This window comes from Macrotis lagotis, chromosome 1, assembly GCF_037893015.1.
Source record: "Macrotis lagotis isolate mMagLag1 chromosome 1, bilby.v1.9.chrom.fasta, whole genome shotgun sequence".
Taxonomy (NCBI): domain Eukaryota; kingdom Metazoa; phylum Chordata; class Mammalia; order Peramelemorphia; family Peramelidae; genus Macrotis; species Macrotis lagotis.
In genome coordinates, this window is record NC_133658.1 from 416609171 (window position 1) to 416635212 (window position 26042).

General features: G+C 39.3%; 1 protein-coding gene across 7 annotated transcripts in view; it reads right to left on the reverse strand.

The window, feature by feature from the left end:
* Positions 1 to 19681, reverse strand: part of CLMN (calmin) — a 151427-nt gene extending 131746 nt beyond the window's left edge. For 3 of the 7 annotated variants that reach the window (XM_074213010.1, XM_074213013.1, XM_074213015.1), the window contains exon 1: positions 19090 to 19681. In XM_074213010.1, the coding sequence (XP_074069111.1) occupies positions 19090 to 19171 (82 nt within the window). In that variant the 5' untranslated portion in view covers positions 19172 to 19681. The remainder of the gene's footprint in view (positions 1 to 19089) is intronic. The other 4 variants (XM_074213009.1, XM_074213008.1, XM_074213014.1 and 1 more) reach the window with 2 other exon arrangements.
* Positions 19682 to 26042: the final 6361 nt, after the last annotated feature.

A 26042-nucleotide genomic window follows, 5' to 3' on the forward strand; every position in this document is an offset into this window, starting at 1 on the left:
ATATTTGAGCAGACCTAATTATTTGGCAATTTGTTCTTACAAAGAATTGAAATCTGCCTTTTTGCAACTTCTACCTATAATTCCCAGTTTTTCCTTCTTTCATGTTTTAGCTAGCTTGTCTTCTTTCCCTAAGGCATCCAGAGCTCTTTCAACTGCCTATGATCATACTGCATACTCTAGTCCTCTCACTATCTTAGCCTCTCTTCTCCAGATGCCAAAGCTCATATATGCCTTTCCAATAATATGGTTTTCAGAAGAGAACATTATATTCCAACTTTGTTCTGATAGGACACAGAAGAATGGAATTATCTGCTTCCTTATTCTAGACCAAGAGTATTCAACCTGCTGAGGCCATAGGGGGCCCATTCCTATGGAATTCCTTTCAAAACAGGAAAGCAAATACTCTACACCTTGTGGTCTAAGAGAACTGCCTGGGGACACTGAAAGATTAAATGATCTGCCAAATCCATAGAGGCAATACAAGTCAGACTATAGGAGACTTAACCCTATCCTTCATAGAGCCTAATCCTATGGGTTCAATGATGTCAAAAGAGGTTGTGTCTTGCCTGAGGTCATGCAGTAAAAAAAATAGAAAAATCAAGATTCTAACCTAAGTCTCCAGAGCAAAAATGTTAAACAGAAACAAAATATAAACTGGAAAATATTAAACAATTTAAGAAAAATAGACATGGCTAATATGTTTTATGTAATATCTAAGTCACTATGCAGCCATAGGGTTCCTTATGTACAGTTTAGTGGATTTTTATTTGAGTTTGACACCACCATTCTAGAGCATCTCTATAGGCTATCAGAATGGACCAGCAACTGACACAGTAAATGTAACAGGTCTAAGAGGATCTTAGTGCAAAGTGAAAGGATGAGACCAGAGACTGTTATGGAAATGAAAATGTCTTCCCTGTAAAAAACAAATAAACCAACAAACAAAAAACCAAAAGCAACTCTTCTTGTGCAGGGTACCCTGTAGGTCTACTGACAACATTAAGGAAAATTAATTTACAGTTTCTGTCCACCTGGTCTATATCCATTTTTGAACTGGGTTTTTAAAAGAAAAGCTGTTGAAAAGAAAGGGGGGATGGGGCCACTAGGTGGCATAGTGGATAAAGCACCGGCCCTGGAGTCAGGAGTACCTGGGTTCAAATCTGATCTCAGACACTTAATAATTACCTAGCTGTGTGGCCTTGGGCAAGCCATTTAACTCCATTTGCCTTGCAAAAACCTTAAAAAAGGGGGGGGGGACAAACAAAAAGTCCCCTGAGGGTAAAGGAAGCTGAGGCATTCATCACTGCCTCCCTTCCCCTTTCTCCTCCAGTAGTGTTTGAGCTTGAGGGATAAGAGTGTTGAAAGTGGCAGAACAAGCCCATGGGACATTGAACTGGCAGAGTATTTCAGTTCCTGGATCATGTGAGAGTTAATGCCAATGGGCAGGGAGGTCCAAAACCAAATGTTCTATTCTATTCTGGTACAGTTACATAAGATCCTGCGCTACCCTATGGCAACTAAACTGTTATTTCTTCTAATATCTACTACATAGCTCTGGACAGAACACGTGTCTGAAGGATGTTTGTTGAATGAATTCTTATCTGCATTTATTGTGTTTGCTCCTGCTAATTATTTTCCCCAATTAGAAAGCCCTTTCCTCTTTTCTTCTTCCCATCTGGTTCCTATACATTATTCAAGACCCAACTGGGACTATATCTCCCTATTCTGAAGTTTGCCCCACTCATCTTAATCTAAACAACCTCTTCCTCACCAATTTATCACTCCATTTGCATGAAGGTTTAATGGAATGTGGGATGTGAAGTTAGAGGACATGGGTTCAAGTCACTTTTCAGTATTCTAAACAATTCTTGGAGACTGTAATATAAATTACAGAGCAGGTCTGTACCTTAATTGAGCAAGGGAATTTTCTCACCCATGAGCTCCCTATGCCAGTGAATGCACAGGTACAGTCCATAGAAGGCACCTATTATATGTGGAGTCTTTTGTCAGCTTTTGGAAAAATATAGAAATAATTAAGGCATGATGCCATCCTTTGTGGAACTCACATCTAATTTTTTTATTTATTTTTAGGTTTTTTGCAAGGCAAACAAGTTAAGTGGTTTGCCCAAGGCCACACAGCTAAGTAATTATTAAATGTCTGAGTACGGATTTGAAGTCAGGTACTCCTGACTCCAGGGCCAGTGCTCTATCCACTGTGCCACCTAGTTGCCCCTGGAACTCACATCTAATAATAATTATGACAGTGGCAATGATAATAATAATAATAATAATTATACACATTTTTGCAGTCCTTTAACAACAATAATGGATAGCATGTTAGCCTTGACAGGAGGAAGCCCTAGGTTCAAACCTTGCTTTTGCCAATATTGACTGTAGGACCAATTCTTTATCCATTGTTTCAAATTGCCTCTTTTAGGTGCTTAATAAATAGTTTAATTAAATTGTTTATATCATCACCACCATTGCTCCTCCTTTCTATGACACTTCTTCAAAGTCCACAAAGCACTTTTCTGATAATAACTCCATTAGAAGAGAAGGAAGTAAGAAAACAAGCATCTAATTATTATGAGTCAGGCTATATGCTAAGACTAGAGAATCAAATACAAATAAAAAGGAGAGTCCCTACCCTCTCAAAGATCTTACAATCTAAAAAGGTAAGAAGAAAACACACAGAAGAGGAGACAAAAAGGACAAGGAAAGAAGATGTGATTTTTCAAGTCCAGGAGTCAGACAGGGAAGGAAGAGAATGGATCCCTCTACAAAATGGAGCTTTCAGGAGGAAGGCACCAATGGGAGAACAGAGCTGACCTTATGAGGGATGCTCCATACTGAAGAGATCAAAGGGATGGTTAGGTATCCATGGCAAAGGACACCCTAGACACTGAGAACTTTTGGAATAAGATTGCAAGTGTGCAAGTCCAGGAGGAAAAAACAGAGTGGAAATTTGAAACATTAACTACTACAAGTATTATCTCAGTTTTTCAGATTAAGAAATTCGAGTTCAGAGAAATAGAATAATTATATATCTAATGGCTATGAATGCTAGATTACTATTTTTCACAACTCTATGGTGCCTCGAGATATACAGACACAGAAATAAAAACTTTAAATTCATTTTTAATTCAAATTTATTTATTTACTATTCCAACCACTTTGAATTCATTTAAAAATCATTTTTCTGAACTTTGATACTATGGGCAACTGTGTTTTCAGTAAGGAAGCTCTAGATTTTCGACTTGTGTATAAATGGAGCATTATTTTAGAGCTTCTAGAGCAATATTGTAATTTTTCTAGAAGTTCCCTAAGGGTGTTTAAGCCATGATTCCTTCCCCAGCAAGTCAAAAATCTAAAGCACTATATAAAGCCAGCCTTGCATTATCTGATTCTCAGCTTGACCAGGATAATCTCTTGGTTAAAAATAGCTTTATGTTCAAAGCCACCCAGTAACAAACTCTCTCCCCGCAAAGTAACCTGGGGTTTTAAAACTGGAAGGTTTTTTTTAAAATGTATTCAGACTGCAACATCAAACAATACATAAAATTAAATGCTTCATTCCCCAGGAAGCTTCATTTCTTTCTTCCTGCAGCTTAGCCATGTAACTCTTGAACACTATATATTAGGCTTGGAAAAAAAATGTGTTTTGGGTCATCAAATTAAAATTCCATTGGCAAGCTGAGCTGCATTTTAAATCCTACTGATCAAATCTTGGCTTTGAAAGTTCTGCAAAATCTCAGAAAGCTCATCCATATAAATAAAGGCTACACAACTCTTGGCTTCTGCAAAGATAAATTTCAGGGGGAAAGTTGAATGGAAAAATTGCTTTTGTGCCCTCAAATCACAACTCAAAGACACTACTTAACCCTGTCATCCTTTAAGACAAATAGCTTTGCTGAATTAAACTACACCCTGCAATGCACAGAATCTTTGGAGAATCTTAGGAGAGATCTCAGATGTTGACAAGGATAGGAAGAGGAATAACCTCTCCATCACTGCTCCTCTTTTAACAGTGGTTATTTAGTCTTTGCTTGAAGACCTCTGGGAAAGGGAGAATCCACTATCTACCAAACCAGTCCATTCTACTATTGGATTATTCTAATTGTTAGGAAATGTTTCTTTGCATCAAGCTTACATCTGCCTCTGCAATTTCTATTAGTTCCTGCTGGTTTTCTTGGATAAAACAGAAATGCCTAATCCCTTGTCTATGTGTAAGTCCATCAAACAGTCCCCTTTTAAATCTTTTCTGGATGAAACATTACACTTCCTTCAGTCAATCCTCATGACTTTAGGATTGTAACCCTTCACCAACCCACTCTGGTATACTTCTCAAGACAGTCTCCAGTTTAATAATATATTTCCTAACGTGTAGAACTCAGAAGTGAACACTATACTGGAGATGTGCTCTGATCATGGTACAATGTAACAGAATTATCATCTCCTCCACTCTGGATACCAGTCCTCTCTTGTAAGCGTTGTTCAGTCTTTTCAGTTACTCTTTGTGACCTCATTCGGGGTTTTCTTAGCAAAGACACTGGAGTGGTTTGCCATTTCCTTCTCCAGCTCATTTTATAGATGAGGTCACTGAGGCAAACTGGGCTAAGTGACTTGCCCAGGGTCTCAAAGGTAGGAAGTATCTAAGGTCACATTTGAACTCAAGAAAACACGTTTCCTTGACTCTAGGTCTGGCACTCTAATAACTGTTACCACCCAGCTATCCTGTTGACCTCTCAGTGAAGCTTAAAATCAAAATCACCTTTTGGGCTGCTCATCTTGGGTTGGAAGTTCATTAAAAAAAAACTGACCAGATCTTATTCAGATAAAATATTGCCCAACCATTTTCTATATCTTGGCTTACTCATATGAAATAACTTTTACATATGCATGGGAGAAGAGCTTTTACCAATTCGTTGTGCTTCACTGAATAACACTGTTTAAGATAAATATACAAAAACTGTAGAATCTTGTAGTTTCTACAACTTTCATTCAATTATGGCCTGCTTTTCATACTTTCTTAAAGATAATGATCATTTTACACACTGGTAAAGAAGAATGCATATGGATCAGGAGTTACCATGTTCTTGATTTCCTTTTTAGTAAAAATACTTTATGTTTCCTAATTATTTGTTATATTTCACTTTTTAAGACATTTAAAAATTCATTCCCCAATGCTTTCCAAAGAACTTCCTTCAGAACATATAGTTTCTTTGTATATTTGGTCCTTCACCTAGCTATACTTTCTACTTGAACTTCTTGAATGTCATTTCAATAGACTATTGCATACAGCTATGGAAGAGCCATGGTTAATAATGATAAATCTGGTATCTGGTATAGAAGTCCTAAAAGATTTTCCATTTTTGTCCATCCTTCTTTCAGTTTTGTCATGGAATGATTATAGTTGGGTTCTCAGGTAATACATCGTATAGATTTAATTATCCCTCCATGATCTTTCCTGCTTTCTGACATATTATGTGACTAATTGTTCAATCTTCTCATTCTTTATATCTCCAGCACCTAATACAGTGTCTGGCACATAGTGAGAACTGAATAAAGGCTTGGTGACCAATTTCCCACTGGAACACATTACAAATGACACATATTCCAAAATAATGTTATCTTTGACTGCCATGGTTCTCTACTTGCTGCCATGGTTTTCTACTTGGAAAAGAGAACACATTTCTTGTAGTTTAGAAGTGGCTAGGTGGTTCACTAGATAGAGCACTAAATTTGGAATCTAGAAGACTCATCTTCATGAGTTTATATCCAGCCTCATCTCCTTACTAGCCATGTAACCCTGAGTAGTCAATGAATTTTCTTTGTTTCAGTTTGCTCATTTGTAAAATGAGCTAGAGAAAGAAAATGTAAATCATTCCAGTGATCCAAATATGGGGTCAAGAAGAGTTGTACACAACTAAACAAACCCAACAGGAAGTTTTTGGATCCTTTAGCTCTCTTTGTTTTGGGTATTTGCACAGTATCAGTTAAAATTCTTTAGTAAATTGTGACAATCATATTAAAAATGTCTTTTTCCTTTTTCCAATTCCCTTTTTATGCTATCAGCACCTTATTTGAAAATGTCAATTACTTGGAGATGGGTGAACAAGTTGTGGCATATGAATGTGATAAAAAAAAAACCATTCTGCCATAAGAAATGACAAAAGGAATAGTCTGGGGAAAAAACATTCAAAACTTGGGAAGACTTCTATGAATTGATGCAAAGTGAAGTGAGCAGAACCAGTAAAACAATTTACATAGTAATATCAATAATGTTATAAATTATCAGTGCTAAAAATCAATTGAGAAAGACTAACTCTTATCAATACAATGACTAATACTACAATTTCAAAGAATTAATGATGTAAAATGCTATATATCTTCAGACAGATAACATAAAATACAGACTGAAACCTATCTCTTTCTCTTTCTTCCACCTGAAACATGGCTAAGATGGAAATATGTCTTTCCCAACTTCATATGTGTAACAGCGTATTACAAGGAAACTCTAGAAGTCTCTCTTAAGAATTTTGAAATTGATTGTGCAGCAAGGAGACACAGGCACAGGACTTCCCAGTACAGCATGAACTCATCAGAGAGGGTGTTCTTCTCTGCGAGCCAAGCAGAACTGAAGCGGCTCAAAGAAAACCTGGGATGTGCAAGTTTAGAAAACCTATCCCAGGTAGTCACATGGGCTCTTTATGCCCTATCTATGATAGAGCATTCTGAACTTGAATTGGTCTGATCAGTCATAGTTGAACACACTATAAGTAGTTTGGTTTTTTTTTTTTAGGTTTTTGCAAGGCAATGGGGTTAAGTGGCTTGCCCAAGGCCACACAGCTAGGTAATTATTAAGTGTCTGAGGCCAGATTTGAACTCAGGTATTCCTGACTCCAGGGCCAGTGCTCTAACCAGGGCACCACCTAGTCCGCCCCCTATAAGTAGTTTCTTGCATAGTAATTTCATTTTGATCTTCTTGAATAATGAAAGACAAGAACCAAGCAACTGGGGGCAGAGCCAAGATGGCGACAAGAAGGGATCCAGTCTTAGGAGCTCTCTGATAAAACTCATCAGCTAAGGACTCTAACTAAACTCGAGAGACAGAACCCACAAAGGGGACCCAGTGAGGCAGTTCTCCTACTCAAGGTAACCTGGAAAAGAGCAGAAAGGCTCTGCTCCCCGGGGTCAGAGGGGCGGCCCGCCAGAGCGAAAGAACTTCAGCCTCCCAGAGGCAGCCCCAGGGCACTGGGAGCCGGCGGCTCACAGCAGTGGGGGAGTCTCCTGAGCTGCACCCCGAGGAGCACTGGGCACAAAGTGGAGGAACAGTGGAGGACCTCTGCCAGAGCAAGCATGTGAAGCCCAGCCCTCAGGGCACACAGGGAGCAGCTTGGTCTTTCTGCAGCCCAGAGCCGGAAACAGAAGCAGGTGGAGCCAGTAAGCAGGAGCCTCCAGGGCATGAGGCCATTGAGCTGAGGGAGGGGAGTGAAGAGAAACTGTGAGCTCTGTCCTCTGCCTCTGGAACAGGACTCTGGGGCTCTGAACATATTCAGATCCTGATCGAAGTCTAGGCCACCCCATAGAACAGCAGGGTCGCCCCCCCATATCAGCCCCGTGGCAGAGGGAGGTGCTTATGGTCATTCACAGACCAGGAGGGAGGACAGAGCCTCACACCCTGAGATCCTTGTGGGAGTGCCCCAAAAGCTCAGGAAGCACCCCCAAACCAGGCCCAGGCTGGGAAAATGAGCAAGCAGAGAAACAAAAGGAAGACTATTGAGAAATATTTTGCAAATGAGCCTAAGAAGGATCAAAATATTCAGTCTGAAGATGAGGAAGCACAAGCTCCTGCATTTAAAGACTCCAAGAAAAACAGATATTGGGCTCAGGCTATGATAGAGCTCAAAAAAGACTTTGAAAATCAAATGAGGGAGTTGGAAGAAAAACTGGGAAAAGAAAGGAGAGAGATGCAGGAAAAACATGAAAATGAAGTCAGCAGCTTAGTCAAGGAAATCCAAAAAAATGCTGAAGAAAATAGCATGCTAAAAACCAGCTTAGGTCAAATGGACAAAACAGTTCAAAAAGTTATTGAGGAGAAGAATGCTTTAAAAAGCAAAACTGGCCAGATGGAAAATAAGAAAACTCTCTGAGGAGAACAAATCCTTCAGACAAAGAATAGAATTCAGGGAGATTGATGAATTTACCAGAAATCAGGAATCAATAATTCAAAACAAAAAAAAATGAAAAATTAGAAGAAAATGTGAAGTATCTCATTGAAAAAACAACTGATATGGAAAACAGACTTAGGAAAGATAAGTTAAAAATTATTGGAATACCTGAAAGTCATGATCAGGAAAACAGCCTTGACATCATTTTCAAAGAATTACTACAGGAAAATTGCCCTGATATGCTAGAAGCAGAGGGCAAAATAGAAATGGAGAGAATCCACCGATCCCCCAGAGAAAGAGATCTCAAAAAAACAACCCCTAGGAATATTATAGCCAAGTTCCAGTATTCCCAAGTCAAAGAGAAAATATTATAAGCAGCCAGAAGGACACAGTTCAAATATCGTGGAGCTGCAGTCAGGATCACACAGGACTTAGCAGCAACTACATTGGAAGCTCGTAGGGCTTGGAATACAATATAGCGGAAGGCAAAAGAGCTTAGAATGCAGCCAAGAATGAACTACCCAGCAAGGCTGAATGTCCTCTTCCAAGGAAAAGGATGGACTTTCAATGAAACAGGGGAATTTCAAATGTTCCTTTTGGAATGGCCAGAACTGAACAGAAGGTTTGATCTTCAGATACAGGACTCAGGTGAAGCAAAGAGAGTGGAGGAGAAGGGGAAAATATGAGGGACTTAATGAAGATGAACTGCATGTATTCCTGAATAGAAAAATGACACTGATAATACTCATACAAACCTTCTCAGTTAATAGAGCAGGTAGAGGGGGCTTTTATAGTTGAAGCACAGGAGAAAGCTGAATTTGAAGATAAAATATGGTGTAAAAATGGAGTCAATAGAAAAAAAGGGAAATGGAATGGGAGAAAGAAAAAGGAGAGGGGGGAATAGGCCAATATATCTCATATAATAAGATTTTTCTTTATTACAATGGGCTATTGTAATGATATGGAAGGGGGGAGGCAAGGGGGAATGAAGGAACCTTTGCTCTCATCAGAGGTGGCTAGGAGAGGAAACAGCATATATACTCAATGGGGTATAGACATCTGGAATAAGAAGGGGGGGCAGGGGGAAGGGGTGGGGATGTGAATAAAGGAGGAGAGGATGGACCATGGGGGGAGAGTGGTCAGATATAACACATTTTCTTTTTTACTTCTTGCAAGGGGCTGGGATTGGAAGGCCTGTCCAGGACCATAGGGCCAGGTAGATGCTAGGCCTAAGTGGTGGTATGGGGGCTCAGGGCCTCTTTGCCCCAGGACCAGGGATCTGTCTGCTGCGCCACTCAGCTACCCTACAGCAGAGTCAGAGTGAAAGGAGAGAGAAAAATATAGTACGTGGTAGTGGAGAAGTAAGAAAGGAGGGAGTTGCGATCAGCAAACACTGAAAAACTAAAGGAATATGTAAGGTCTCTAATATCAAAATCAACTGACTACTAAAACAGATCAAAGAAAGATAATTTCAAAATCTAACTCCCTGAAAAACACAATTACTGAAAAACTGGATATCATATTTCAAGAGAGCAATATTGTCCAGCTCTATTAGAACTAACATTACACTGATCATCTGTTAAAAAAAGCTTCACCTTAAAAACAGCTAGGAATGCCTTAGAAGAAAGAAATCCATAATTTCCAAGTTAAGGAATTTGCTAGAAAGAGTATGAATTTAGAACTAGAGACATAATCACAATATACTTTCCTGATATTCTTGTTCTTTCATTCTGGCTGCTTAAAGGCTCTAAAAATAAGTAATAACATCGCATAATAAATATATGCACCAATGTCATGGCATGTATGTACAAGAAGAAAAAGTTCACTGAAATAAAAGGAGAAACAGATAATAAAGAAAACCAAAGAAATTTTCCACAAGGTTATTAACATCATCTAAATTGCTGAAAGGAAATAGAATGAAATATACATTTTTTTATCTCTGCATGATACTTTTATAAAAACTAATCATGTCTTAAGACACAAAAACTCAATAAAATACGACAATGATACAAATAATAATAATGATGATGATGGAAAAATGTTAAATATCCTTTGTTAACTACAGTACAATAAAAAGTATAATCAATAAGATTCTTTTGAAGAAAATATTCATGCTTAAATGAAGATCAAAGAATTTAATCCTAAAGAATTGATGGATAAAAAATATTATATTAACAATAATCACATTTGAGGAAACAAAACACGGATACAATCCACTCAAACTTCTGTTTATAAAATTATCTCTTCAGACACTTTCATCAACAAAAGAGAAAGAATAAATCAATGAATTGATCATTCAAATTTTTAAAAAAAATAGAAAAGCAACCAATAGGAAAACTAGACAATGGAGCTTTCCTTTTTCAATTATTTAAATTTGAGATTCTTTCCCTCCTGCCCAGTTTTCCTTTGTAATTTCTTGAAACATGATGTCTGGACTCTTTTCTTCATATTGGCTTTCAGGTAGTGCAATAATGTTTTGCTTTTGACCACTGCCTCACACTGTCCTTTCCACTTTTCCCTTCTACTTCCCTGTAAGGTATATAAATTTCTAAATCCAATTGAGAATGTACAACAGCTTCTCTTTGAGCTGACTCTATAACTCAGTGTTTACACTCTCCCTACTTTCCCTCTATTATAATAGGTCCTTTGTGCCTCTTCATGTGGTGCAAATTATTCTCTAATGATTCTACCTTCTTTTCCTAGTATAATCATTTTTCAAGACTTAATTGTTTTATACCTGTCTTGAACCCACACTTTGTCAAAGTCTTCCATGTCACTGTTTTTATGATCAAGTTATTTGTTGTTGTTACTGTTGCTGTTATTTACTTATTTTACCAGTCTATTTTTTCACTTTGAGTGAGTGCCCATGATTGGACCAAGGTGGATGGAAAATTACACTGCAGACAATAACAGAAGATAAATAAAAATACTGGAATAAAACTGGTTTTTTAAATATTCACAGTGCAAAAAACTCAGTATGAACTGAGGCTGGTGGTAAAAGAAACTAAAGACAATAAAGGATCTTTTTTAGTAATACTGGGAGATAAAGAAAGATCAAACAAGGAATCAGTGCTTTGCTTGGGATGGGTGGGATAATGATAAATGACTTTTTTCTGTGTTCTCTGAACAGGAAAATGATATTTATGCTTTAAACAATAGAACAAAAATGAATACAAGAGAATTCTTACCCATGACAAGGCGATAGTAAAAGGACACCTGGCTGCCATGGAAAAAATGAAATCACTTAGGACAAATGAATATACTTTCAGATCCTGAAAGAACTCGCAGAAATGATCGTTAAGTCATCTCAATAATATTCGAAAGATAATGGAAACTGGTACAAGTATCACAAAGGTAGAAAAGGGCAAGTGTCCCAATTTAAAAAAAAAGAAAAAGAAAAAGGAAGAAAAGAATGTGCAAATTATAGGCACCACTGGATTTCTGGAGAAATTCTAGTACACATTAAAGAGATGTGTAACAAACAAAGAGAATTAATGATTATAAAGAGCCAGGGTAGCTTCATCAAGGACTGATCATGCCAGACCAAACTCTTTTCCTCTGTTGACAGGATTACTAAACTAGTAGATAAGAGGAATGCAGAAATTTAGTTTACTTAGATTTTAATAAAGCTTTGAGAAAACACTGGATATATTTCTTGCAGTGACAAGAGAAAGATCTAGTCCATACAATAAGTTAGACTCAAAATGGGCTGGGCTGGGGGCAGCTAGGTGGTTGCAGTGGATAGAGGACAGGCCCTGGAGTCAGGAATAACTGAGTTCAAATCTGGGCTCAGACACTTGATAATTGCCTAGTTGTGTGACCTTGGGCAAGTCACTTAACCCCATTGCCTTAAATTTTAAAAAAGAGTTGGGCTGGCGAAAGTCCAAGAGCAGGAGGTCGTCAGTAGAGTAACCCAGGTGTGATGGGACCAATATCTAGCAAGGTCCCTTTCCTCCCCAGCATAAGTTAGACTAGATTTTCTCAAAAGATGACAAAATTGAAACTCATTGACCTGACAATGAGACAAGACTTAAGCTTTGCCACCTTTTTTGTAGCTTCCTAGTAGCCTCTGACTTTAGTGATATGGCTTCCTGGACACCTAAGTTCATAAATCCTACCCATGGGATTCTTTTTTCAAATTTGATGGATATCCCAAGACCATATGAGTTACTATATCCTTTCCTTCCTGAAGACTAGATTTGTTTACGTGTGGAGATGAAGGGAGACAAGTCTGCCGAAGTTAAGTGCTAAGGATCGTCTCACCCTGATACTCTGCTGCAACAGGTCATTCTCCAATAAGTGAGTTTCTTCAGGGATCTCCATTTTGAGGGAGGACCCAGGCCAGTCATCCTTCATTCCCCTCTCAATCCTGCTTTCAACACTTTAGATTTCTGACATCATCTCTCAGCATCCCTCAATGCTTGGGACCTTCTCATCTGAAACATTCTTCCACCATTCCAGCCCTCTTCTCTCAATGTTTAGTTCCTCCAAGAGCCTGATATTTTGGAAAGGGGTCCAGGCTCTGCTTCTAATTCTCAGGTGGACACCCATTCTTCACCCCCTTTCACTTTTCAGCTCCTTTTTGTGTATTATTGTCTTCTCCCACTAGAATATAAACTTCTTCAAGGCAGAGACTACTTTCTTTGTTTTTTCTCTTGTATGTGCATCAATTTCTGGCACATAGTAAGTTTACTGCCTTGCCTATTGCTTAATGTATCCTTATTGAATATCTTTCCTATGTTAGGTTTAAATAAAGCTTTTATTCAATGACCTATGTGTACCACATTTCACCCCAACACTGAACCTGAACTAATGCAATCCCAGAATCAATCCTGTGTACTTGCATTTGATGCCACACTGGATAAGGGCATAGGTGATAAATGCTCGTAAGATAAGCAGAGGTCACAAAGCTAATACAATGGATGACAGTCAAGATACCAAAAATCTTAATAGGTTAGAGAATTGGACTGAATCTGGTAGGATACATTTCAAAAGGGATCATCTTGCACTTAGGTACAAAAAAATGGGGGAAGCATGGATAGATGTCATTCTGAAAAAGTTGTGTTGTTTTAGTGAAGTATAAGCTAATTAATAGGGGTAACCATGTGATGTGACAGCCCCCCCCCCCCACAAAAAAACTAATTGAACCTTAGGAGACATTAAGAGAAATAGAGCTTCCAGGAATGGGCAACTAGATGTTAAATAAAAAGAACAGCACAAGACCTGAGTTCAAATATGATCTCAGACACTTAATATCTGTGTGACACTATGCATTTCTTTTTGCCTCAATTTTCTCAACTGCAAAATGAGGTTGAAATGTTAAGCCATCCCAATATTTGCCATGAAAACTCCAAATTGAGTCAAAAAGAGCTGGACATAACTGAAACCAACTGAACAGTAAAAAAAAACTTCCAGGAATAGAGAAGTAATACTCTCCCTAAACTAGATTTATAACCTCTGTGTTCAGTTCTGGACCTCACAATATAAAGAACACCACTGATAAGCAACAGAAAATCCAGGGGAAGGTGACCAGGATACAGAAGGGTATCACCTCTGTGTCATATATAAACACTATTTAAAGGAAATGCACATGCTTTGCCTGGAGAAGAGATGAGTTGAGGAGGACATGATAACTTTCTAAAGAATATGAAGGGAAGGGTTCCTCATGGAGAGGAGGAGCCAGTGACTCTGTGATTCTGACTTGTTCTGTTTGGACCCAGAAGCAATGGAAAGGAGTTGCAAAAAGGTCCAGCTAAGCTCTAAGTCAAGAGAACTAGTCCTTTAGAAGTGGAAGGGTCTACCTTGAGAAGCCTGATTTCTCCCCTACCTGAAGGTCTCCTGTCACAGGCTGGATGATCATTTACTCAGTTCATAATAGCAAACATTCCTTTCCGTCTATGAGTTCAGTTAGATGGAGACTTGAAACCTCTTTCAACTTTCTAGTTCTATGATCTTGTGATACTAAATTTGAAATATAGAAACATTAAATACATCCTATAGGGTGCCTTCCAAAGTTAAAACAATTATTCCTCATTCAGGGCAAAAGTGAAAGTAAACAGCCCTATTAAATAAAGAATCTTCATTTCTAAAACTGAAGGGGGAGGGCAAAATAGGTAAGGGAAGGGACATTTCTAGAGTTCCTATTATGTCCCAGGCACTGTACTTTACAAATATCATATTATTTGATCCTCACAACACCAAGCGATATTGATGATATTATTCACATTTTACAGTTGAGGAAACTGAGGCAGACAGATTAAGTGACTTGCCCTGGGTTTAAGGCTGGATTGAAATTCAAATTTTTTTCTGACTCCAGACCCAGTACTCTATCCAATGTGCCTCCTACTCTTTTGTTTTGTAATCATGTATGTGATTATTATGTAATACTGTGCCATGTAGGGAACTGCCTTGGTAGCTCTACTAGACTGCTAGACTAAAATCTATGAATGAAGGGAGAATCTGAAGGCTTAAAAATGTGTTGATTGAGAAACCAACCAGCCTTCTCAAATTTTTTTCCCAGCAGTGTTCATCAGCAAATTTTTTGCTTTCTATCTTTCTCTGACAGAAAATTTTAAAAGGTTGAAATGATCCCATTTAGAAAAGAAAATAGGGAGCAGCTAAGTGGCACAGTGGCCAGAGCACCAGCCCTGGAGTCAGGAGGACCTAGGTTCAAATCCTACCTCAGACACTTAATTGCTGGTGTGACTTTGGGCAAGTCACCTAATCTCACTGCCTTAATAAAATTGTTTTAAAAAAATTTAGAAAAAAAAATAATGCAAGAAACTTTTAAAAATCACATTTTTGAATTTATCTTCATTTTACTGAAGCAATCCCTGCATGGAAACATTTATATGAGTTGATTCATGCCGTTTCCATGAGAACCAAACATTTCAATTTTTTAATAATGTAATCACTAAGAAGACAATGACTTTATTTATTTTCTGCTTCTCCCTTCCCCCACCCCTAGAAAAGCATAATTCATAAAGACCTTCTTGAATTTCCCAAGATTTTTAATCAGAGAGACTTTACAAGGTTCAATAGCAACAGCCAGGAGCAAAGGCCACAAACTTGCATGAGCTGATCCAGAAAGAAACGTATTTCCCATCTTTTGATGGAGGGATAATGGACTGGAGTTGAAGAATAAGGCATACATTTTCACACATGGCTAATGTGTGGATTTGTTTTTGCCTTATTGTATGTATTCATTACAAGTGAAAGGTGGGACTTTTTAGGGGGGAAAGGTGGAGGGAGAAGAAAGAATTAAGGAAAATATAAGGCAGGAAACAATATTAGTGATAACAGTAGAGGGGAAAAGGGGAGCAAGAGAAAAGGAAAAGAATAAGAGTAAGGGAGGGAAAGGAGTCAGTGATTAGGATGGGGGAGATAGAAAGGGGCAGGAAAAGGAGTGGGGGAGAGAACATTAATTATTTGTACTAAAAGCTAGGTACTGTGCAAGTGCTTTACAAATATTGTATCCTTTGATCCTCACAACAATCTAGGAAGTTAGTTGCTATAATATTAAGTTCATTTTGCAACTGAGAGAAGTGAGGCAGACAGACATTAGGTGATTATGAAGTGTTTTCACAGAACTCAAGTTTTTTGACTCTAGGCCTAGCACATTATCCACTTTATCATCTAGATGTCTCCAAGATGAGGGAACCGACCACCAGACAGAACTTAAACAAACCAACCAACATCACCTGGTCAGTAAATAGCAATGTCACACTCTTTTAAACCACAAAGTTCCAAAGCTCTTTTACAGTTAAAATACCCAACCAAGAGTTAACCAATGTAGTCAATTCTACTCAACTCTTCATGACTGAAGAAGTTAGAGGCCTATCAACAGCTCTGTGATTTCATATTGTCATCTTTTCAAAAGGTCAACAATATTGGTCCCCTCAGCTTCCTTAAACAGCATTGTAAAAAAAAAAATATGAAACAAACAAACAAAAAAAACAAACAGGGACATTAACTGCCAAAGGGATGGGTGTGTTCCTCAGACAGTGCCAGCTAAATATGTTAAGCTACTAAAGTCAACATCAAAGAACAATCATTATCCTTCTATTTACTAAGTGTTGAAGCTTGGATTATATACCTTCTCTCTCATCTATTCCCTACCAATCCTCAACCCAATGCACACACACACACACACACACACACACACTTTCTCCAGAATCCATTTGTACTTCGTAATATCCCACTGATGTTCCTTGCCAGTGTAACCTGTGCCAATGTCTGAAGACACAACAAGCAAAGAGTGGATTGAGTTAATTCCTATCAAAATCATAAATTTTACTGTGACTTCCTCTAGAGCATCTGACCTCATATCCATGCAAAATACTATGAAATGGACCTCACAAATCCCTGCCCCAGATAGATACAAATACCACTTTATGATAAAAATCAAGTCTGCTCATATCAACATGAGTGTTTAAAAGCACATAAGAGTTCACATAGGCATAGTCCTGTATTATCACAATTTTTTTAAATATTAGGTGTAAGGTTAAGAAAGCTTTGAATCATCAGGCTAAAATATTACCTAGCTAATGTAGTGAGTAAATTGTGGGCTTTTGGAACAGAATTATTTGGATTGGTATTGCTGTTACCTTAACTTCCACCCACACTAATGGCTTAGGAACTCAACTCTAAGAGCTGGTGCCTTTGACAGGTGACCTGTCAAACTTGTAATGGATTGGGAAACCAACCAGTTTTGTCATAGGTTATTACCCATACCAAGTAGAGCACAAGGAAACTACTGGATTTAGCAAACAGAACCTCCACTGAGGCAAGACATAGATTAAGCTCATGTTTAGTTAATGATTGAAGGAGAGGGATGCCGATTAGGGAGTCAGGAGCAGGTCAGAATCTTTTGCTTTAAGACTTCTAAGACTGAAAATTGGAAGTGGTCAGAGGGACCACTGGGTCTAACTAACGTCCTATAACAACATCAGAACAATACTAGTATTGCTCAGACATAAGGATTTTAGATTTAGAAATGGAAGATACCCCTACCATCACCTAGTTCAAGTACTTTATTTTTACAGATAAGGAAACTGTAACTGAGGGAGATTAAGGGAATTCATAATAATAGCTAGCATTTGGATAATGTTTGGAAGTGCTTCACATTTAGTCTTATTTGCCTGGATTACCCAGGTAAATACATTGGATTCAAATCCTATTCTTTCTTGAGATTACAAATTCAATGTTCTCCCCTGAGAGACGAAGGAAATCTGGGCCTTAGTACTCTTTTAGTATCTGCGAAAAAAAGTAGAAAAAACCCTAGATTTGGAAGTTCAATGGATCTGAAGTTCAATGCTTGCTGTTCACCGTATAGGGGACAAATAAATTAACCTCCCTAGGCTAATTCTTCTTCATCTATAAACTGAGTGGGTTGGGTAGATTATTTTAGGGTTCCTTCCAGCTTCAGTTTTTATGAACTGTCTTCCTTTTATGATCATGATGGAGAAGATAAGATAGCAAACACACTTTCCATCCCCCCCCAAGAGGAAAGTTATACATCACCTCCTCGCCTGTCCAAGTTACCTCAGAGAACACAGTCCTTGCTCAATCTACTGGGGGAATGAATAAACAAAACTTCTGAGGAAACATTCTAACTGTGTAATGTTTAAACTTTACTGCACCGGTCCTCCCCAGCAAACAAACAAGCCTACCCTCTGGCAATAAAGTCAAATCACCTGCTTGGGAGAGCTGCATTTCTCCTGCCTAGTCTCCCATCCAGCTTTATTACAGGGTACATGGATGCACCACCCTCCCACTCCCATTCAGAAACTGAGGTTTCCTTTTCAATTACTAATTTCCTCAACATCCAGTCTAGAAGAAAAGATGGTTTGGAAATTTTCATCTGTGACTGCCGCCCTCTCCCACCCTTCTCATTTTACCTTGCTCTATAACCTTGTGTTTTTTTTCTCCACAGACAAATGAGGGGGATGCACTCAAACATCTCTTCCAGCTCCAACATTTTATGTCCTACATTCCAGGATTTTACATTCCAGCTCTAATAGGTTGGGGTTTAATGGTTCTCCTACCTCTGCTTCTAAAAAGCCGTCCAAGCTTTCACATTCCATATCCCTATCAGCTCATTTTCTCCTCACCTTTACCTGTTTAGTTAATGGGATTAGTATTTCCCCTCGTTCATCACTAGTAAAAATGAAGCACAAAAATTAAATCAGATTGATTTGGAATTGTGTCTACTTGATCGTTTAACTTTACCACCTGCTCCTGTGCAGGTCCCTCTCGCTAAATCAGGATCCTGACGGAAGGAGCGCCCTGGCTACTCCCCCACAGCGGGGTGGCCCCCAAGAAGCCCATCTGGTATCGCTCCTTCAGGAATGTGGTGGGGGGGAGCGGAAGTGCCTCTGCCAGACCCCGCAGGGCCGATCTCTGCAACTTCTCCCGCTCCCTGCTGCAGGCTTGGTTCTTCATTCATTCCTTATTACCCATAGTTTAAAAAAAAAAAAGTTTCTATCGTCTCTATTCATGGCCTGAAACCTGGTGGTTTCTGGAGCCCGTGAAGCACCTGAAGCCGGGGGTCGCCCTCGGGCAAGGGGAGGCAGCTCGCTCGGGGGCGCCCGCGTCTCCGCTCTACCTGCGACCTTCCTGACAAAATAAGTGGCAACTTCTCCGAACTTTCTGGCAAGAAGGGCGACACCTGCGTCCTGCCCGCCAGTCTGAGCCCGCAGAGCGCCCCCCCCCGCGCTCCGCACACCTGCGCCCGCAGGGAGCTCCATCCCCGCGCCGCGCCCGACCCTCCTCCTCCTCCTCCTCCTCCTCCTCAGCCCCGGGCCCCTCGGGCTCCCGAGCCCGGAGGCGGGCCGCATCGGGGCGGGGTGGGCTCAGAGTCCGGGAGCCCTTTCAGAGCCATCCGTCAACGGAAGAAGGCTGGATTGCTCGGGTTTACCTTGAAGGTTCTGAACTCGGATGTCGCTAATCTGCCCGATGAGCTCTTCCCGTTGAAACCAGTCCCACTCGTGGCCGGCCATGAAGGGGGGCGGGCGGGAGGGCGAGGGGGGAGAGGAGAGCCCGAGCCGCGAGCCCGGGCGCCGATCAGCTGCGGCCGGGGCGGCGGCGGCGGGGAGCAGCTGGGGGCCGGGGGCGGGGCAGGCCGGGGGGAGCAGGGGGAGGGGCCGAGGAGGCGCAGCCCGACAGCCCCCCGCGCCTCTCCCGCCCGGGCTCAGGCCCGCCAGGCTCCCTCGCTCACGTTCATGGCCGCGGAGGCTCCAGGCCGGCGCGGGGCGGGAAGCCTCAGCCCGAGCCGCGGCGGTGCGGTGGGCGGTGTGTCTGTGCTTTCCGCCCCCCGCCTTTCTTTCCTGGGGTTTTTTTTTTTTTTTGGATTGTTTGTTTGCCTTTTCTTTCTTTCGTTACCGGCGACGACGGAGGTCCCCGCCGCCGTTATTGTGATGTCTGAGGCGCCGGGCCCGGCCCCGGTGACGCACGGCGGGCTTAAACCAAGTCCCGGCGAGGCTCGGGAGAGGCCGGCGCACCTGGCCGCGCTGGGCCCGCGCTGGGGCCCGAGGGAGCCGCCCCGCCCGCCGCGGGAGGCCGGACCCCGCGCTCGGGGCGGAGCCCGGCGGGCTGGGGGCGGGGCGGGGCGGCGCGGGAGAGCCCGGCCCCCCCAGCTGAAACCTGGGGTTACCGGGGAGAGGCGACGCTGCCCGGAATACCTGGCTCCTTTTCTGTGTCGCCTTCTCTGCCCTCTTGGATTTAGTCCAGAAATGACTGGAGAGAAGGTCAGCGGAAGGGGTGAAAAATTATTCCTCTTTTCCCTCCCGAGCAAGTTTGACTCCCAACCTGTCATAGCGATACAGTGGCATAATTTGATTGTTTCTTAGTAAAGAACTTGCATATGGGAAGATGTTTGGTTTGTTGGAGAAGAGGAAGCAAAAGAACGACCAACTGTGTGGCCTTGGACAAGTCACTTAACCCCACTGCCTTCCAACTCTCCCCCCCAAAAAAGAACAACTTTATAACCTCAGCTCTTATATTGACTTGGGCAAGTCATTTTTCTCTATTGAAAATTGTTTTTACCTCTGTAAAATGAGAGGTTTGATCGGATGATCTGCAAAATCCCTTTTAGCTCCCACATTGGATGGTCTATGATTCCAAGAATGCTTCCACTCTGAAAGCCAATGCCTTAAGATCTTTTCTAGCTCCAAAAGTTAGTTCCAAAATCCTATGCTCTGCTCACAACCCTTACCTGTGAAGGCGGTGAAGCAACTATTTTCCCATGTGTTGAAGTGGGGAGGGTTTTTGTACTGGGGCAACTCCTAGACGTGAGATTCTCATTCCAAACTCTACCCCATACATGTAAAGTATTGAAGTAATGTAACATCTTCCATGAGAAAAAGGAAAATCAATAGCATCTATAGGTCATCACTGATAATTTTCTGGAATCAATCATCTAGCCAGTTACACCCTCATGTTTCACAATCTCCATTTTATAAAGAAAGGAATTGGGGCATGGCATTCAAGGCTGAGGCCAGAGAGTGAGTAAATAGAAGGGTTGGGCTGAAACTTCCAACAGTTCCTACACCCTGGCCAGTATACCCAGTGATAAGAAAGCCTTCGATGTATGGGTGACTGATAAAGGATTTAATCAAGAAAGACGTTCATATTGGAGAGAACACTACACTTCATATCAAAAGACATGGTTTTTAAGTCCTGGCTCTGATACTAAATTGGACAAGTCATTTAATATCTCAGAACTTCATCTGTAAAATATGGATACAAATCCTTAAAAGCTTTCACAGGTAATGTAGTAAGAGAAAAAAGGACTTTGTAAACCTCAGAGTGCTTGAGAAACAATAATTGGGTATGACTTCACAACCATTCACAAAAGTAATGTTTGCTTTTACACCAAACCATAGTATTTTTTTTTTTTTGGATTCCTCAGTTCTTATTCTCAGTGTAAGAATGCCAGCTTGAAAGAAGTCTCATTTAATTCCTTCTGCTAGACATCTTAAATGTTTTCACACTTCAATTTATTTTAGTTAATAGCCATGGAATTGTAATAGTCAAAAAGTAATTTTCTTTCCAAAATGAAAATCAAAGAGAATCAGCTTTCCTCTCTAGTGGAAGGCAAGTCACAAGGGGAATGAACCCTTTATCAATATAAAACATGGACATTTGACTCAAGGATAGGACATTTTTCCATGACAAAAATGATGAACTCAGTGAATGGAATGAGTTCAGCAGAAACAAGAACCAAGCATTATTCTGATTTAACTTTTATTGAGCATATTATTACATATTCACTCATCCAATCTCAAATCTTTGAATTAATGGGGTCAGAAAATATTAATCCTCGTAGACTGACAGGTTGAATCATTCATTCAACATTTTTTAAATACCATATTGTATGCTGAGTTCTATGCTAAATCCTGGATGATACAAAGTATAAGCAAGACATAGTCCCTGCCCTTAGAACATTTACAATCTATTTGGAAAACATATGCTATCTATACACAGATCATTATGATACAAAATAGAACATACACTACAAAAACTCAAATTTAAGAAGTACTGACTTGAATACTTAGAGGTTTTCATATGACAACCCTATGAGAGGTAGCACAATTATTTTCATTTCATATATGAGGAAACTAAATCTCAGAGGGTAGATGGCTTATTTATATCCATATAGTAAATTTGTCAGAAAAGGATTCAAACCCACATCTACCTCCACAACCAGTGCCTTACTCACTAAATAAAATGACCTATATGTAAAAAGAACATTAAAACCCAAATCCCAGCTCTAGTCTTAATTTATGAGTTTGGGTAATTTATTTTAATTCTGAGGTTATAAAGTTCTTTTTTGGGGGGAGGGGGAGGGTTGTAAGGCAGTGGGGTCAAGTGACTTGCCCAAGGTTACACAGCAAGTTGTTCTTTTGATTCTTCTCTCCAACAAACCAAGCATCTTCTCAAATGAAAGCTCTTTACTAAGAAACAATCAGTAAAATGAAGTTAGATTCTGAAATCCTTTCCAATCCTAACCTATTACATGTACAAGCTTCTATAAATTGCTCTATGTCCCAGTTTCCACATAAAATGTATTAGATACTAAGGTCCTCTATGTTTTGTTTCTGCTGAGTCATGTCCCACTCTTCATGACCCCATTTGAGGTTTGGTTTACAATTTTTTTTTCCAGTTCACTCCAGTGAGATCCAGAAATGATTAGTAACTTGTACTAAGATCACATGGATAATAAATAGTAAATTCAAGAATCAAATCCAATTGATTGGACTTCAAATCCAGAGCACTTTCTACTACATTTAATGTGTGAGAGTAATATGTGAGAAAATAGAGAAACTTGAGGCAAACAAAAAGTTAAATGATGTGCACTGTGCCACCTAGCTGCCTTAAACCTGTTACCATGATCCTAAATCTATACTAGTCAGTGCTTTAGGAAATCTCAGTTCAGAAGTCCTATGATTTCAGTGAGCAATCATATATTTTACTGATGACTACTTAAGCTATTTATTTGGATGCTTTTTAGAGAAGGAGAAATGGGGTATAAATATGAAACCATTCTTAAAAGTCAAAATCATGGAAGTTTGCCAGGTCTTTTAAAAAAGCATCCAACTCTATTATTACACAAATCACTTAACTTTTCTGAACCTGTTTCTTCATTTATAAAATGAGAGGGTTAGATTCTGTGATATTTAGATGTCTTCCAGTTATGAATCTAAGATCCTAAGATATGGCAGTTACAGTGGTGAGGTGGATAAGGTTCATGACCTGAAATCAAGAAAATCTTATTCAAATCCAGTCTCAGATAACCTCCCAGATGTGTGAGCCTGGGCAAGTCATCTATCCTTTGTTGACTTAGTTTCCTCAACTGTAATAATAATAATAATAATAATAATTACCAGGACTGTTGTGAGAATCAAATGAAATCCTCATTTGCCCAATGCTGGCATTTAATAAATTCTTCTTTCCTTCCTCTCCCATGAATTCTGTCATTATTTGAAATAGTCACCACTCTAAAGGAAAAGACTCAGGGTCTTAGAACTTATAATTAAAAATCATGTCCAATCTTTTCATTTTACAGATGAAAAATGTGAGATCCAAAAATGTTTAGTGACTTGCACAAAGTCAATGGATAATAAATAGTAAATTCAAGAATCAAATCCAGTTGATTGGATTTCAAATCCAGAGCTCTTTCTACTATATTTTATTACTAAGTAGTATGTGAGAAATAAAGAACCTTGTATACTGTAGATACTTACTTTCTGAAAGAACAACAAATTTGAAATATATCGAACGCTATAGTCATAGAATAGCACCCAGTTATGTTTGTGATAAAGTTAATTAGGATATTTCCACATTGTAGCATCCTATTTTTTAATTTACATTTTTAATTAGCAAAAATTAATTCTTCCCCCAAAATTAGGGAAAAAAAGAAAAGCAAAAACAAAACCTTTGTAATAACTATGTAGCATTCTTTTCAAATCACATCAAAGCTAAAGTCTGAAAAGGGGGTTAATGTACACCATTAGCAGTAAATCTATTACTACTTAGAATTCATGGATGAAATCATTAATTTCAAATAGGGAGGTCATACCTTAGAGGCCTTGTAGTTGTCTGACAATCACTTTTCCATTGTAGATATTAATCATCTCTTTATGATAAGTAAAATAAACCTCCACTAAATCCTCCATGAAAGGAAATGCTCTTAATAATAATGGTATTGGTAACATAATACCTGTTATGTATAGAACACCATGCTAAACAGCTTAAAAAACATTATCTCAATTTTCACAATAATCTTCTGAGGTAAGTGAGGCAGAGATCAAGTGACTCCCTGAGTCACACAGCTAGTCATCATGTGTGAGGCTGGTTAATACTTCAAGGAGCTGTGAGTTAATCTTTTCAGTATTCCCTTGGGAGTGACAATCAGGATATTTTCCAAGTTGCTTAATAAGGAATTAGTAAGGAGGGCACTCTAACTGTGCCACAAAGTGACTAGGGAAAGGGACAATGTCCAGTCTCAGATTCAGGCAAGCTGGATCATTCCAGTCAAACCAGACATTACATGCTAAAATTTTGTGTTATAATAATTCTATTGGAAAGATATAAGCCAAGAAAATTATTTTATTAGATCATTTTATGAAAAATTTTGGAGCTGCATGACTATTTTTTTCTTCCTAAAAAGACCACTGCCAAAAAATATGGAAGAATTTGTAGATTAGCAGCATATAACCAAATCTATGTCATCTATCTTTTGCAGGATTTTATGATGTGTTGACCTCTTGTATACTTGAAACATATACTTTTCTAGTGCTGTTTTGGGTACCCTCAGTTTTAAGTTAGTTTGGAACCTTTGCTATTCTCTCACCTTTAACCATGGAGCTTCACTGGAAGAATTTCTTAATGTAATTTTTTTTTAAATTTATGGAATAAAACAAGCATTTCCACAACACTGCAATAAAAAAAGATGATTGTATGTGAAACTACAAAACTATTGTACAAAAAACTGTGTAAATTCTTTTTTTCTTCCCTCCCCCATCCTCAGTCTAGGGGGGTATATAACCCAATACACACAAACATACCCATATATACATGTATACATCTATATCTAAATATGTAAAATTATTCTATACATCTATTTATCAGTTCTTTCTCTGAATGCAGATAGTATCAGGAAATTCATCTTTAAAAGAGGAATTGTTTCAAAGAGAAACTTAGAAATATTAAAAGTTGCATGCAATTTACCAAAGATAGTCCTGCCCACTCTCCTATCTAATTCTTATTCATTCCACCTTATCATCCATTTATAATGTTCATCCAGGATATGCAGATACAAATGAACTAGCTCAATGGTTTTGTCCATCTGACTATGCATCAAAGCCTAGACAATAGATATTCTTCATAATTTGCTTTTTTGTTTCTTTTTTCTGTTGTAAAAATAGATCAAACTTTTAGATGAATAAAGTATTGCTCAGGGGAAAAAGTGTCAAATTTATAATAAAAAGAAAAAATAAGATAAACTAGTCAGATAGTAGGAACAAAAGATAACTGACAAAAAAGCCCATGTCCATGGGGTCAATTGGCTTCCATTTAATATAAGGATAGGGAGGAGCTCTAGTTTTCTCATATAAAATACTTCCTTTTGCCAGTGTAAAGGGGGTCTGATGCATGAATAACATCCCTCTGCCCTCCACCTCCCCCAATCAGCTTGATCAGCTCACACAGACTCCAAATGGAGAATGCTAGGGAACTTGCCCCAAGGAGAATTCTGATAACATGAGGGAGTTTCAGAGGGACCACAGAGCATGTATAGACTTTTTATAACTGGTTCAATTGGCTAAACACGTTCTTGGAAGGAACCTTTTCCAGTTGTCTGTGTTTCACTTTAACAGTGAGAAACCACGTGGTAAGAGAGATCACTATGGGGCTTTCTCCCCTTTGAATCTACATGGCCCCAAGAAGCAGGCCTCAGTCCTTGATCTTTTGGATTGTTTTTCCATTCTGGGTTATGGGAGTGGTTGGGAAAATGAGCCATAACAATCTATTGAGTTGAAATCCAAGCTAGGTTTTGTAGCCAGTGTAACAGTTACCCTGAAGAACTTGGAGTGTTCTTTGGGAATGACCTACAGAACCTCAGCTGCCCAGCAGTAGTGGAAACAAAGACTTAAGTAGCAGCAGGGCTTTTGGTGCTGAACTTAGTGGAAGCGATGCTATGTATGAACCAAATCTAATCTTCTAACATGCCTGAAACCACAATGGCATAGGAGATATGTTTGTGTGTTTGTCTTTGCTATATCTTTGAAGTAAATAGTCTTTTATAAAACCTAACTGATGTTAAGAAATTCACTGACCCATAACATGAAGGATGTGGGAGGAGGGGGCAGG